The 16,793-nt window shown below is 34.9% G+C and overlaps 2 protein-coding genes across 2 annotated transcripts; both read right to left on the reverse strand.

The window, feature by feature from the left end:
* Nucleotides 1-1,629: 1,629 nt before the first annotated feature.
* On the reverse strand, nucleotides 1,630-5,898 carry LOC113772934. Its single transcript, XM_027317435.1, has 3 exons — nucleotides 5,893-5,898; nucleotides 3,394-3,512; nucleotides 1,630-2,580 (listed from the first exon to the last, which is right to left on the reverse strand). Exons 1-3 carry the CDS (start codon nucleotides 5,896-5,898, stop codon nucleotides 2,169-2,171), a joined length of 537 nt encoding a protein of 178 aa, XP_027173236.1. The 3' UTR covers nucleotides 1,630-2,168.
* A 910-nt stretch (nucleotides 5,899-6,808) lies between these two features.
* On the reverse strand, nucleotides 6,809-7,947 carry LOC113759458. The gene is made up of 2 exons (XM_027302039.1): nucleotides 7,427-7,947; nucleotides 6,809-7,008 (listed from the first exon to the last, which is right to left on the reverse strand). The coding sequence occupies exons 1-2, from the start codon at nucleotides 7,881-7,883 to the stop codon at nucleotides 6,881-6,883; spliced, it is 585 nt and encodes a 194-aa protein (XP_027157840.1). The 5' UTR covers nucleotides 7,884-7,947; the 3' UTR covers nucleotides 6,809-6,880.
* Nucleotides 7,948-16,793: the final 8,846 nt, after the last annotated feature.

Genomic DNA, 16,793 nt, shown 5'->3' on the forward strand with positions numbered 1-16,793 from the left:
ACTACCCGTTCAGATTATTCTTATGGTTTCCCTAAATCCTTTACCGCAAATCTCCTCTCTTCTGTCTGAAAATGTTACCAACAGTGCCCAGACCGTACAGATGCCATATTCAGTCTATGCATCTAGGCGATTTTGAATTTTTCAAAACTAGGGTATCGGTACATGGCCAATGATCTAGAATCGGCTAGAGGGGTCTTGTGAGAGGTGTCAAAATGGGTGACTTGAGCGGATTTGGGTTGGGTAAAATGGATAATGGGTATAAGTGAGTCAACCCATTTATACCCATTTAATTAGATGGATATAAATGGGTAAGTCAAAAAATGAATTGGGTAACCCAATTACCCATTTATAATCCATTTATTTTAATTTTTTGTAAACTCATTTAAATTTATTTTTGCAAACTAAGTTATCAATTTATACCGCTCTTTGTATCCATTATTAGTTTTAAATATTTACTTATAATGCTCAATAAGCCTAATTACCGATTTTTTTTCATTTATACTTTATGAAGCAAATTTACATATTATTTAATAATTGAATAATAAGAATATAAAAATTTGAACTAAGTACTATAAAAGTTAATATAAAACTTAAACCAAAAATTTTGAATCCTTAACATTATTTTCATATATAAATTTAAAATTTCATTTTAGAAAGATAAGAAAAGAGCCTAAAATTTATCATAAATTGGTAATGCTGAAAAATGAGTAAGTTAACAAACTAAGATAAAATAAAATAATAAGATAAAACCAACAAATAATAATAATAATAATGAAACAAAAGTAGTTAACATCATGACAAAATGAAAATTTTGAAAAAAAAAATGGGTGGGGGAAGAGAATTATAAATGGATTAATTGGGTTTGATGGGTTATCCAATAATACCCGTTTAATAAATGGGTATTATTGGGTTTTTTAAACGGGTATTATTGGGTAACCCATTTATACCCATATACAAAAATTTAAGATACCCATACCCATCTATTCATGGGCGGATATGCGTAAATTTAGTTAAGTGGGTTGGTTTGCCACCTATACTGTCTTGTATCCTATCTGTAAGTAGCGTATTATGAAAATGTAATGACTTAAGGGCCCGTTTGGTTGGACTGAAAATATTTTCCTTGGGAAAACCTTTTCCATCGAAATCATTTTCCTGGAAAATCACTTTCTTTCCCATAATTTTCCAGTGTTTGGTTATTAAGTGAAAATATTTTCCAAATTCCTTTTTTCATAATTTTCCAGTGTTTGGTTATTAAGTGAAAATATTTTCCAAATTCCTTTTTTCATAATTTTCCGGTGTTTGGTTTGTCACTGAAAATATTTTCTGATATATTTGTTGATATGTTGCAAATATTTTTTTACTCTCAAAACATTAATTTCATTACAAGTTAATTTTGGTTTCTATCCATTATAATCAAATTATCATTTCTATAAAATATTATTTATTCATATTACACCATGAATTCTTAAATGAAATTATTAATGATACTAATGAATTGGCTGGGAAAGAAGAGTTAAAAATTGCCTGTGTTAGTTAACCAACTATAGATGTAAAAGATATGCCGCGTACCAAGTCATATTTAGCATTGGCGTAAATATCTAAAGATTGGGCTAACATACAAATGAGAGCTACCGAACAAAGAAGATTCCAACTCTGCTTTTTGAATCTCAAAAACATTTGAATTCTTATGTTATACAAGCAGTCACAACTACATCTACCTAATGTAGAAAACTGTTGGATTTGTCTTCAATATACTCAACCCATTTTAGCGGAGTTCTTCTACTAGATGCTGCAGATACCATCTAAAATGCGATACAAATGAGTCGCTGTAATTGTCAACAAGCAGCTACCTACCAGACTCTTGGAAAACATAAAATTGCGGAAAGCAGGAAGCAAGGAGAAAATACAAGTTTCCTAACGTTTGCAACCAACCAGGCTACAGATAGTCATTCGCTGCTTGTGGTCATCAAAAATTCACCCTCACAGACCAAGTCACATCCAACATAGGCTTTTCCTTCCATCTTTGCTATTCCAAAGCGTTTCTGCAGCTTGATGAGTGTCATTCTCATGACCAAAGTGTCTCCTGCAATTACTGGCTTCCTAAACCTGACTTTGTCAATTCCAGCGAAGAAGAAATCAAGGCAATTGCATAATTCAGTTCACGTACTTTATTCGACGCCCCAATCTTTCTTGAACCTCTCAAGAGAAATCAAACGAAGTCTTTGACTCTTCGCCATTAATGCTTTTCCTAGCTTCTCATTTTGCACCAAATGATCGAATACCAAGTCCAGAAATTCTTCGCTATAGCCTTCTATCTTCATAATCTCTTCATGTAGTTGGTTGATATCAAGCTTGTTTGCACTAATTTTGTTCAAAGCAGCTGCCACTTCTCCAAGTTGTTGAGACATCTTTTCAATGTCTTCATTACTGCGATTTCTTTTACGATGTTGTTTGGTTCCCGATGATGTTGCTCTCACTTCTGAGGATCTTGCACTAGTCACATACTTTTGTTCTACACTTGTCTCCACACTTGTCTTAGGAACAAATGGAGTTTCTAAGAACACAATACTTGTGCGACTGCTGCTTATCGGCCAGTGAGAGAGTTAATACACCAGGAATGCCTAAAGGACCTTGTGAGTATATAATCTGCTTTTATCTTTAAGCTACGTTTTGTTTAATGCCTAGTCAGCCAATTTTTCAAGTAATAGGTTATTAATAGCTTCCAAATGAATGAATTGTATGGACGCATCTCAAATCATTTTTAGGTGTATTTTGATCCAAAGTTTTCTTTAATCTGCTGCTACTGCTTTCCTCATTTCTCATCCACCCCCACTCATATTTGGTTAGCTAATTCCAAAAAGTTCAGTAATTTTCTTGTGCCGGTCAATTAAAGAAGTCCAGAGCAAAGGCAAATACAAGTGTGAGTGCGTGATGCAGTTTCTTATGTTCACAAGACATATTGTGAATAGTATGGACGCAGGAATTAAGGGAATAATCCAACCTCGTCCTTAGGCTTCTTCTAAGTGTTGCCATTTCAGAATATAGACTTGGAAAAGTTTTCACTGCCTTTTCCTATGGTCCGAACACAAGCTACAAAGGCCAATTGCATTTTTCATTTCTCTTACTTGTCACTATCCTTTCAAAAACAACCAATTTCCAGCTCATGTGGATCATTCAAAACTCAATCAAATTAATTCATTAGCATCAATCAAATCAGATTTAGCCCTAATCAGGTAAGAACAAACTAAAACAAAAGCAACCCACAAAAATTCATTCAAATCCAACTTCAAGAATCTACACTAGTAATTCTAGACAATTTTTCAAATGAAAAGGGAGGAAAAATCTGATACCTTCGAGAGAGAGAGAGAGAGAGGGAGGGAGATGATCTGTTACCTCTGAAAGTGGGTCTTTGCGGGAGTTGGAGATGCCGCCTGCGAAGAAGGGATTTGTTTGCCGGAGTTGAGGCTTTTATCGATGCCGGAGATGTTTGCCGGAGATGCCGCCTGCGGAGGCTTTTATCGATGGTATAGCTGGAGGCTTTTATTCGCCGGAGTTGAGGAGATGTCACTAGATTCTGAGGAAGCGACTGGGCTGAACAAAAGCCCTTTTTTCTTTTCTTGGGAAAGTTTCAACTGAAAGTGGCTTCTCGTAGGATAGGGCATTGCATCCGATTCGATGAATACTTGCTGGAGTGTAACTTATTTTCAGTCTGAAATTATTTTCCCAAATTAATTGACAACCAAACAATCGAAAATATGAAAAATGTTTTCCTGAAAAAGATTTTCACTTGAAACAAACAGACCCTAAATACAACTTAAATGATGAAATGGCTCATGCTTAAAAGAAAATTTCTGCATGTATGTGTCTGAAAATTATCTCCACTGTTGCCAAAAAACCAAACAAAACTTATAAGAGGAGGAGAAAATAAACATTATACGTGGAATTCCAACCTAACTCTTGCACACACTACCAATGTACAATCTTTGCACCTTGATTTTCTTTTCTATTTTTGTTCTTGTGTTCATTAACTTTATGGTGTCTGAAGTGTTGGAAAAACATCGCAATTCTGATGGGTTTAGCTTTTCCTTTCTCGGATTCTCAGCAGCCGGCGTCAATAAAGAAAAACAAATGCTGGGGAGTTGAGATTTTATTGGTTTTGGGAATTTTTCCAACGGAGCGGGTTAGATGGGTAGCTGAACCGGCTGGAGCTATTTCACTCCGGTTCGAAAGGCAACTCGAATTGGACCGCCAAATAGTGGATTTATTAGTACAAGGGAGAGTTGGGCAGAGGGATAATTAAGTTATTCCAAATAATATTTCACTTGTATTATAAATACATTTTACAACTCATTTTTTTTATATTTTTAATTTTTTTATTTCATATATATCACATAACAAAAAATGTAATAGTAATTATTTCAAATAATATTTCAAATGATACCTATATTCAAACACACTCATTATTTTTTGATGGTGAATTATTCAGATGGTGAATGTTGATTAATTTTTGGTATTGCAAAGTTTGATATCATAGAATGACACGTAAACACAAAGAAAAGAAGACGAGAGATGATTAATGTTATATAGAGGCTTAAGAAGGCAAAGGACAAAACATGGACTCATGGGTGTAAACATGAGGTCATTTTAAATTCTATAGGCCCAACCAAACTAGCTAGTTCAATCTGGAACTTGCTGGTTTTCAGAAATGTAATAGTAGATCCATAGATGTTGGAACTTTAAAATCCAAAAGCTTTGAACATAATAGCATCTTAATTTGGAATTTCAGCTTGGCTTCTTGGCATTTCACAAAGTCTGCAAGGAGGAGTGTGAGGCCTAGTTTGGATGGAGGGATTTGAAAAGAAGAGAAGAGAAAGGAAGGAATGACCTCATCTTCCTTTTGTTTCAAAGTTTTTGAGTGGTAGGAATGTAAAGTTGAAAGATGAATCACATTATTCAATACTTAAATCGAGCTCGGTTTTGTAAGAGGTCGCTTGATTCACTAACTAGTCAAACCAAACTCGAACAATTTTTTGTGTTTGATAACTCTCAAATTCAATAAAAAAAAACTCGTTCAAATTCAATTTAGCAACTAAACAAACCAAACTTGAACAAAATTTAAAACTCATTAAAATAATTAAATAAATTTGAACACTAGAGTGTTCGATTTAATTAGACTCATTTACACCTTTAAGGAAAAGAGAAGAAAGAGAGGAAAATAGAGGGTGAATAATTAAAACAACTTTCTCAATAAACAGAAATTGAAGGAAAGTGGACGCAATGCTTCCAAACTTATTTGAAATGCCATTAAAAAATTATTAATATCCAACATATTCAAAAATTATTCCATTTCTTTCCTAAATTCCCAAACAACTTGAAAATCTATTCTCTTCCTTTCCCTTCTTTTCTTTTCTCTGGTAATTTAAACTTTCTCCTCTATAATTCTCTGCAAAACTCCCAAACTAGGCCTATGTTTTGCTGGTCTCATCGAAGGAAGTTAGCCCTTGTAGTTTGCAGAAGCACTTTTGCACACAGCCCATCATAGAAGAGCAGCGTAAAAACACATTGGTTTGGGCCTCGAGCCTCCGTCCAACCCAAAATTTAATTTTGTTTGTTAAACAATACCAACAATTATACGTAAACAATATTTAGGTAGATTAAGATTTAAGATGACATATTTTTAAGTAGATTAAAGGAAAGCCAAACATATATTTTTTGTCCTATAAATTCAGAAACAAAGGGAATTCATTCAACTTTACAGTAAATTTTTCTAGCAAAAGTACTGAATTTCGGTATGCAGCATTTTTTTTTCTTTCGTTTATGTCGCTTCAAAAAATGAACAACGAACTTGTTGTGCTTGATAATTAGCTATGGCATGCTTGATCAACATCGAACCTCCATAGCTTTTGGTCCAAATTTAATGAATCTTGTAACTTTACCATACTCAAACATTTTTTTTCGGCGCATAACACTCTTTGTTTGACAAATTTAAGGAGTCCTAAAATTATTTGTTTCTTCTCTCCCTCGTGCAAATTCGGAAGCAAATACGGAATAATTAAATTCATCCAAAATACCAAAAAAGACTGGATTTGATTGATTCATCTGGATAAAATTGTAAAAGAAAAATTTGTAATGAACATAAGAGAATCTTATAAATATAAGAAATACGTAAATTATACGTTTAATGTATGCAAAATATCAGAAAGCAAAAGGCTAGATTTGATTTTACAAGTATTTTCATTCCTGACTTTTAGACACTTTTACAAATATCGAACGATACAAATAACAATTAAGTGAGTTTTGTATACGTCTGTAACTTCACAAAATTTCTCATGCTACTTGATATTGCCAAAATATTGCCTGCCGAGTGATTTCTTTTTAGCTTTTTCAAGTAGGAAAAGCTAAAGCAAACGGTTAACAAATAATTCAAAGCAACAAGTGAAACTGTGTAACAAAAAAATTTTGAAACTTGGACTATGAACGGATTTCTTTGAGAAGCTATGAATTCAGAATCACCAAGAAAGGATGCCAACATAAGTGTGATCTTAGAACGTAGAAGATTGATCAACAAAATGGATGAAACTCCATTCTGAAATCTAAAGATCTCCACTTCGACTTCCTAATTAAGATTAAGGGAGACCAATCTAAAGTTATATAAAGAAATTAAAGTGATTGCCTTTTTGTTCAAAGAAAAAAAAACAAGGGACACTGCACTTTTTGGATTTTCTTCCAATAGAGTGAAGAATCAGTTATTTCTCTCTCTCTCTCTCTCTCTCTCTCTCTCTCTCTCTCTCTTTAAATTTGTGCTAAATATTTGATAATTTTCAAGATAAATACCATTCCTGCATCAGTCCCTTGGAAGTCGAATTAGATACACCATCTTTCAAATTGAGAACAAAGAAAAGGGCAAAAGAAAAGAAAAGAAATACTTCAGTATTTTGTATATGCTAGATGGTTTAGGAACACCAGATCGACCACTTCCCTGCCTTACAGATGAATTGTTCCCCCTGGCTACAAGCAAACCAAGAAAAGAAAATAAAGCCTAGCTACTATATCTTTAAACTGAGTTAGATGGAGATGCACATATAATTGTTTGAGAAGAAGAAAGAAAGCTCTCCTCAACATAAGCAGACGATCATCTCTAGATTCGGTCATATTGCTCCAAGAGATAGGTAATAATACATGTGATATGCAACTAATACATCCTAATTCATCGTAATTAATCAAAAGGTACCATCAGCAAGATTAATTAACACCGACATCTTGAATTTGTACAGATAGATTTAACATTGATAAGGAACCTATATATAATAAGCTAGCATCGAGTATCACTAGAAAACATGGAGAATTTGCCATCTCCCGTGAGATCTACAAACTACTACCGCCATTAGAGCTTAGTCATGAATAGGTAGGAATGATCAGTACATACTTTCCATTTTCATCAAGTGTCTCGTGCTGTCTCGTTTTCTCTCAGCAATCAGTGCTTCACGAGCTGAAACAGCTCCTTTGGGAGCAAGCAACGAATCAAACAAAGAACAATCCATCCAATCATTCAGAAAAGCCTCCTGACCCCAGATTTCGGGTATGCAAACTCTTCCAGCCACTTCATTCCAATGCCGAAACAGTTTTTCTCGGCCAGATTCCTCTTGCTGAATTGCACTCTTTGGCATCGGTTGCAAAGCATCCTGCTGCACTGATGATGATGATGTGCCATTCGGCTTTACATCTTGACATCTGACTCTAGGCGACGCTATCACTGGTTGATAGTTGTTGAAATCTAAAGAACCCTCATGGGCTTTACTTGTTTTGCTTGTTTTAGAGAGATGATCAGCGGCCATATTGGTTGTTTTAGTATCTGCAGCAATAGATGAAGAACAGTTGGCCATAGATATTGGTTACTAAGATACAACTGATGGTCTCAATGATAGTATCTGGATCAATGTTTGCATTGCATGCTAGAAGGTCTGTAGTCAAGGATTTATACAAAGAGAGTATAAAGGAATGCGTGGGGAATTTGCATTACACGTAGGTAGGGTTTGCTTTTACGGCTTTTGAAGTCAGAACGTGTCTTTCCTAGTTTTTTGTTGGTTGAAATGTGTGGTGGAATCGACCCATGTTAGGCAAAGTACTACATCTAGCGTAAAACGCAACGGGGGTTGGACTTTATCCTAATTTTGAACGGTAACAACATATTTTTCAATCACTTTTTTATCTCATAAAAAGTGTTATAATATTTTTTAAAAAAGATATTTCAAATAATCTCTTATCGAAACGCACTCGTAACATAATTTTAGATATTGGCATATCCTTTCTTTCTTTCTTTCTTTTTTATTTTTGTTTTGGGTATAAAATATAGCAGTTATAGAGACTGATTTTGATACAAACCACTTGTATCAATTTTTTTTTTCAAATCTATCGTAATCCTTATATTTAGTTATTTGCATCTTTAATTTTTAAACAACACTTTCACATATATTTAAATTATTAATTGATACAAGTAAGATCAATGATTGAAGGAGCTTTATATGTATATAATATCCGTTAGCTTTTAACCCCTGTACTACTACCGAAATCCTTTTAATGTCTAACATTTAAAAGCAGTTACTTAAAACACATTCGGAAGTTCTTCACGTGGAGTTTCAGAATCAGTAACCAAAACTAGTTTTTCTAACTTCATATATATAGCATAATGTAGAGCTCCTTAAGATGATGAAATATGAACTGTGAATGGATAAAAAAAAAAAAACAGTAGTTGGCATTCAAATTGATTATGTATTTTATTTTTGTTGGATTTTAAATAAACAAATGATGTCCTAATATTTATGTATTTTGGTTCTATGTTGATTATAATGCATTGAATCTTATATGTCCTTGGGTATTGCTGCTTAACAATACACTTGTTTCCAATTTTGTTAGACTTGAAAACCAGTGCAAATTGACATGAATACTGAAACATCATGACACAATTCGATCAGCACTGTTGTAACAAGAAAAAAAAATAAAAATCTATAGTACTGAAATAGAAAGTGAACGGGAAGAGTTAACCTTGAAGAGGCAAAGATGTGGACGTACATTTATGCAAGAAAAAGAATGAGAGATATTTGTTTCAGGGTGATGGGATCACCAAATCTTGTCCTTAAATTCCTAAAGCATCGTCGGTCCATCTCCTGCAGACCAAATTCAAGTGTTGCCACCCTTGTATGGACCACCTTGAACTAAATTATAAGCTATAGAATAGAGGGCTTTGCACTAGCTTTCTTTTATACAAATTTAAGTAAATAATATCACGATATTACTTTAAAAAAACAATAATAATTTTCATTTCTTCGTCTTCCTCACCATATTACAATTGAAGTTGTTCAATGGATAAAGATGTATAACAGCTTATTAACAGATTATAAGATATGCAAAACTATTTGTAAGAATTAGTAGTAGGAACGTAATTATTATATATGGGATCCACATGAACAGTGATAGAATATTATACTAGTATTGTAAAGTTGTATAAGTAACTAAGCATATCTTACAATTTGTAGAAATGACATCCATATGAACAATAACAAAATATTACACCGTTGTTAAAAAGTTCAACGAGTAAATGAGCACATCTTACAATTTGTTGAAATGGCCTTACACTGTTTAGGAGCGCTTGTTATGACAAGCATTCTTGCCCCTTGCTCATGGTTCACTTGCCACATCGATCTCATATGATGTAACAATTATTGTATTCTTCTATTTTCTTTGTTGGCAAAGAATAAAGTTACATTTAAGTCCATTTAGTATTATGTGTCCTCGCATCAGCTTCCGAATCAGTCTGAATGCTGTTCCCTGAGACTCCCGAAATATCTCTTCTTGAACCTTAAAATTTCATTTCTAAGATTTTCATGATATAGTGGTTATTATGGGCGCTGCCAAGAAATCTTACAACGTGGGAAAGCAATGCCCAATCGATGCTTCACAGGTACCTGAAGTTATGGTATTAAATCAGAATAACAGGACAATGATTGGCAGTGGCCTCTGCTCCTGGGTATCAATAAGTTTAACCAACAACATTTGTAAGCTACAAGCATAGGCTCTTTGCTCTGTATTTCCCCTTCCTTTTCCTGGGGTAAAGAACAAAAGCAAGCAGCGGAATCAAGTTTAACATCATTTCTAGCGGATCCTACTACACTAAAAAGACAGTTTAAATTGAAATTAGTCTTTCCAACTTGATTTCAGGTTCCAACCAATTTTCCTATGTTTTCAGAACCAGACCGGGTATTGACTCGGTCGAGCTTAGGGGTCAGGGGTCAATGGGTTCAATCGTGTTCGATCGGAGTTGAACCGGATGACGTCATAAATAAAAATTAAAATATGATATGTAAAATACCTAATTACATGTTAGTATTAATAAAGGTATATTCATATATATATTTGATGTTCTAAATATATTTGATAAGAAAATACAATGAAATTAGAACAATCAAGTAGCAATTTATATTATTTAATGAGCATTAACAAGTTTAGAATTAAAATTATGGACTTAATTGAAAAATAATACCAAACTTTAAGAAAATATTTATAAAGTATGAAATATTTGAGTTATATTAATAATTTTTAACAACCTAGAGGTCAAAACATAATATTAAAAATATTTTGACCTTTCAAAAAATAGTAAAAAAAAAAAGAGAGTGAATTGGTTCCAAAGCCTGAAATTGATGCCAACCTCGGCGGATAAAAAGAAAGTCTGTAAGTTATATGGAGAAGTCGAGATTGATATAGTATGTGAAGAGATTATGGACGACAGATCACCGACCTTGGGGCCCATTTTGGTAGAAGATGAGAAAGGAGTGTCCTAATAGTCTATGGCTTCTGATAAGATGATTCTGCAAGTTTGTCCTTTTTGGACTTCCACTTTCAGTCTCAGCTCTGTACCTGGCCCGAAACTCCCCAACCAAACCAAGCGGAGGGGCTTACAACTGACTTGCCCAATTCTTATTTTTCCGGTCAAACCGGGTCAAATCCGGTCAACCACAGGTTTTGACCTGGTTTGACCGAGTTTTAAAATTTTAGGTTTTTAAGTCAACTCGAATCGGACAACTGGCCGGTTCCCGGTTTGACATGTCGGTCCGGTCCGAGTTTAAAAACAGAGCAATTTTCCTCCTGCTGAGCAACCCCTCATCGGAGGAGACTACCACTGGTGTAACAATGATTGCCTTTGTGCTGTGTATGCTTTTGAAGGAGGAAGATGGCAAAATAGGTAGCCGAAGGCCAGACATAACAGCAAGCTCATTCATTCTTGACAGCATGGTAGATGCGGCAGACAAACGTCAAGGAAGTATAAAAGCTGACTGTGCCGAGCATGAGGAAAAATGCATAGCACATTAAAGCACTATAGCCAAAATAGAACACTGTTTGCATGAAACCACTCATACTTGATTTGGAATAAAAGTAGAAACTGTACAGAAACATGAATATCCCCACGCTGCCCCCACGTAAGAAAGACCTGAACCAAACAAGGACAGCTTTACCCTAAGAAGATGAAAGGTCACATGTATGGCTACAAGCAGAGATGCTGAAAATGAGAAGGGGAAAAATGTCAAAGCAAAAGAAATCATGCCAGAGAGATCAAAATGAAATTTAAGCTCTAACAGCTTGAGTATGACAATAATAAATGTAATTGCTGAAGCTCAATTAGAACAACAAATTATAGTTAGAATGATGGCCTTATTCACTCAGTTTCTACACAGTGCAGAAGGAACATAAACATCTAAACATTCTTGCCTATGCCTGGGAGTAAAGGTTCATGCGAACAAAAAATATGAATGTGAGCAGGCAGTCTTCCAATGCAGATAATGCAGACCCCAAAAGTATGGTGGAAAACTTTGTTTTTAGAATAAAGTTTTTCACATATTAACTTCGGCCAGTTTGTTTAGTACTAAAACTGGACAATGAATGCTAGTACTGTGTTAATGAACAAACAACAAAAGGCCATGCATAAGGGCAAAATCCAATATGCGAGTTCCTCTCCAATGTCTAAAACTTTATCAAGAGACACAGAAACGTTTCTCCAATCAAGGTCAATCATATTTGAGTGCCACGCACTTCTGCTGAGAGCTGTGGTTGCGATAAATAATATTTTAGAGAAAATAATATTTTCACTTGCCAAAGATACCCCCATGTGTTTATCAAAAGCATTCTCCCTACCAAATCTCTTCTTCTCCAAACCCTAAATTGGCTTTGAGCCAAAACCGCATTCATTTGAAGCAAAATTGGTGATTTTAGGTCCGCTCATCTTCAAGCTAAAACCACAGCCATACAAAGAAAAATTTGTGAGTTTGGGTCTGCTCATAGCATGTAATCGATTTGGGATGAGAGGTAAGAGTCTTAAACTTGTTAATTTTGAGATGTCTTCAGGAATGTCTTCCTCAAGTTATAGAAGTGGGAATGGAAGTAGGGATTTAAGATATCAATACAGGCTATGTGATTGTGAAAGAAAGTCTAAGATAAAAATTGTTGAATCAGAAAAACCAACCAAAGGCATATTGTATTTCATTTGTGAAAGAGATGAATGTGGCTTTTGGTGTTGGTGTAATCCGACTAGCCGACAGCAGCCAAGGTGGGAAGTTGGTATTGGAAAACTAGCAGAGGAAAAGGGACCAAGTATGGAAGCTAGCATGATGTCAAGATGGCAGAAAGTGGATGAGGAACTGAAGAGCTTGAAGTTGCTTGTTTGTTATTGTCTAATGGTGTTTGTGTTTTCACTCTTAGTTTTGATGTCCAAGATGTGAAATTGATTTGTTAATCTTTTGTTTAGTTCTAGTAGTGACGTTGAATGGGGAAGGAAAAGTGTAGTGAAAATCCATATGTACAATGACGTTTCCGTGTTTTGCTTTGTAGAAATGAAAAAGAAAAATTGCTAGCATTGTCTTTTGGATAGTTATTGTTAAATGTAAAAGTCATACTGTGATTGAGATGGGGTATGTCCCTTTTTTGTCATGCAACTTACGGTAAATGAAACTAAAACCTGCAAAAGAGAAATGAAATAGTTGCTTTGATATTCCATCTATTCATTCACACAAAAACAACCATACAACCATCCAACAAGAAGGGAATTGAAATGCCTGCAAAATGATATCTATCAACCATTCAACGGCATGATAATAAATTGGATGCAAAATGCGATCCATTTTGCTTTGATATTCCATCTATTCATTCACACAAAAACAACCATTCAGCAAGAAGGGAATTGAAATGCTTGCAAAATGATATCCATCAACCATTCAACGACATGATAATAAATTGGACGCAAAATGCTATCCATCTTTCCATTCATACAAAAATAGTCATTCAAATCATCCATATAAAAGTAGAACATATCATTATCTGTTTACACCAAACTCAACGCCCAAAAATCAGTACAAAAAACAAAACAGTTTGGGCATATTTGCAGTCATCTAAGTCCAACCCAGTTACCAAAAAATGCCAGTTTACATCACATCACCTAACTACGAATTACACACACACACAATTTAGGAAGATGGATTTGTTCTTGTTCTCTTGGCCCTTATTTTATGCAGCACATCGATCAACAACTGTTGGAGGTCTAACTCTTCCACCAGTAACATTCTTAATAGGTCCTCCAGTCACAGTAGACTGTTAAATGGAAGTATGTTAGTACAGGACATATATTTCAAGTACTAAGATTCATGAATAATACCTAAGAAGAAGCAATTTTTCTAGTGATAACCCTGTTGACACTAGACATTGTTGGTTGAGTATATACTTTTCTCTTTGAAACTTTTGATTTAGATAGATTGGGATTATCAGCCGGCTTTCCCTGAGGGGTTGGTTATGAAGTGTGACGAGCAGAGTGGTTAGCTTCTTGTGGCTCTGAAGTTTCACCAGCAGGCTCTTGATTGGCCTATGATATCAAAACAAAAAAGTTATGAACTGTTAGTAATAAAGAAGAGCCTAGGCCATGCATAAGAAGATTGTACGTTGTAAAATTTGGATGGATTGTATTCTTGCAACTTCTTGAATTGTGTCCAGGTTTGAAGCATATTTTACAATGCCCAGTAAGTCCTTTTCTGGTTAATATTTGTCCCTTCTTTGGTTCATCAGGTGCTCTTCCTCGCACCTTCTTTGGCCTTCCAGGCATCTTTCTTATCAATGGAGAATTAATTGGCTCTTCATTGGCCTTCACCTAATACCTTGCACTTGGTACAGGGATAATTACATGCCTATATGTCTTCAAATAAGTCTTTTTGCTGTAGCATTTGTGGACAAAATCAACTATTGGCTTTTTACGTGCTTGTATTGCTGCACATGCATGGACACATGGATAACCTGCTAATTGAAATAACTCACATATACAGGTCCAATCTTGTAGGTCTACCACTACAGTTTTGTTAATACCAGCATCAACTTCATATTTCCAGCCATCAACCCATATAGCAACACATGTCCTACTCAGCCTTACATTATTCTCAATCTTGTCATGGATGTTTGGACATATTTTACCTTGAAATTTTTCCATCCTAGTCCTTTTTACTTAGAATCGTTGCATTAGTCTTCTTCTAATCCATTCAAACATCCCAACCACAACCAACTCCCTTGCTGGAAGAATGTAATTGTTAAATGACTCATTTAAATTGTTAACCAATATGTCACACTTACTTCTTCCACTGAAGTGTGATCTGGTCCACAGAGTTGGTGAAAATTTTGAAAGCCATGCTGACGCTTGTGAGTCAACTTTTTCCATGTCTTTCATTGCCACATGCCAGTCTGCCTCATTTCCAGCACCTGCACATACCCAAAACAAGTCCTTCAGCTCTTTTCCTTTGAATTTTTAGCTGAAATTTTGATACATATGTCTTGTGCACAACCTATGCTCAGAGTCAGGAAAAAGCTCTCTAAGAACTTGAACAAGTCCTTTTTGTCGATCTGAAATAAAGGTCCAAGGTATATTGTCCATCCCCAATCCTAAATCATCCAGTAAAAGCTGTAGGAACCACCTCCATAAGTAATACCTTTCAACTTCAACAACAGTCAGTGCTATTGGAACCATATTATCATTACCATCTCTCCCTAAGGCAGATAATAATTGGCCATCAAATGCACTCTTTAAAATGCACCCATCTAGACCAATAATTGGTTTACATCCGTCAAGAAATCCCTGCTTGCAAGCATGAGGACAGAAGTACATTCTTTCAAATGTACCTCTAGATATTGTATCAGGTTTGTCAACTTGAATCTTTACTGTACTACCAGGATTATACTTCAGGATCGTGGCTGCACTGCATAATGCCACAGATTATGATATTGCTCCATGTCTAATCCCTGTATATCTTCTTTTGCCTTTCTCTTCGCTCTATACAACTTAGATGAAGTGACATTGACCATCAAATCCTTTTTAACCTCATTTTGAAAACCAATTAAGTTACGCTTAGGATCATTCCTAATCTTAAATTGATATCTTTGGCTAAGGTATCTTGATGTAACATGCTCGTTGTTATACTCTCTACCACAAAAATGCTCACCCTTGAACTTTTGATGCATGGTTCCTCCATGAACAACCCCTCTCACACTCAGCTGTAATTCTGTAGGAACCATTTCTGATCCATTTTGTTTCATATCCCTCTTATATTCCATTCCAACAAAGCCATTCTGAATAATCTGAAATTTTTGAACTTCTGGCCCACTTTTAGTTTAAAATGAGACTTCTTAAACTCAACTTCTGGATCAAAATCTAGATATTCTTCAAGCTTCTCACCATCGGAACCAGTCCTCTCCAGCAACTTCTTTTCTGGGATTACAAGTTCATTCCAATTGGTTTCTAATCCAAAATCAGTGACGTTTTTATCAGAACTTCTCACCTGTACAGATAGCCTAAAAACCTAACTAGTTCCATCCATTTAAGATGTGGTTCTCGATTTTGGCAAGTTTCACAGTTAAGTTATAAACTGAGAGTAGCAATTATGCAAATATATAGCCTTCTAAAGAGATCCAAATACACTGTTAATGCTATTTTATAAACTTGTGAATCCGAAAAGACTCTTTAGTTATAGGGATATTTCATGCTTGCACCTGATAGATGGAGTTTTACGGGGAAAAAGAATTAAAAACTTTACTAATTAAGGAGCTTTTAAGCTTTTTATTCTTTTCTCTTAGTATCTTTCCCTTTTCCTTCTCCTCCTCACCTTTGATGAAGAAGTACTCATGAAGTGTAAATAAGAAAACCTTCATCTAATTAGGTGATACTTAGGGATGCAATTTTCTGGGATTTTTTAATATCTTGATGGCATTGTATCTTTCCCTTTTCTTTCTCATCCTCACCTTTGATGAAGAAGTAGTCATGAAGTGTAAATAAGAAAACTTTCATCTAATTAGGTGATACTTAGGGATGCAATTTTCTGTGATTTTTTTTTAATATCTTGATGGCATTACTCCTTCAAGTTGGATCGCATAATTCAGATAATTTGATCTCCTGCCACAAGATGATCCATTTAAGTTGCTGAAAACAAAAATAGAAGCAACAAATTATTGCTTCATGAATACGTACATGAAACATTATCTCATAGGACTTGATTTATTTTGGTGTCATTGCAGGTAACGATGCTAGGATTGAGCCACATATTGATTTAACTTCTATATATTTCATAACCTTCTTTCTCCTTAACCTATGTAGCAAGATAAAAACACTTAGGCACAAAGTTACATCTTCTATTCTAGCTCCAAAAATCACCATCTAGATTTTACTTAATTATACTTCTTGCTAACATGTCGCGGCGTTGTTAAATTGATTGCTTTAGGGA

This window comes from Coffea eugenioides, chromosome 1, assembly GCF_003713205.1.
Source record: "Coffea eugenioides isolate CCC68of chromosome 1, Ceug_1.0, whole genome shotgun sequence".
NCBI lineage: Eukaryota > Viridiplantae > Streptophyta > Magnoliopsida > Gentianales > Rubiaceae > Coffea > Coffea eugenioides.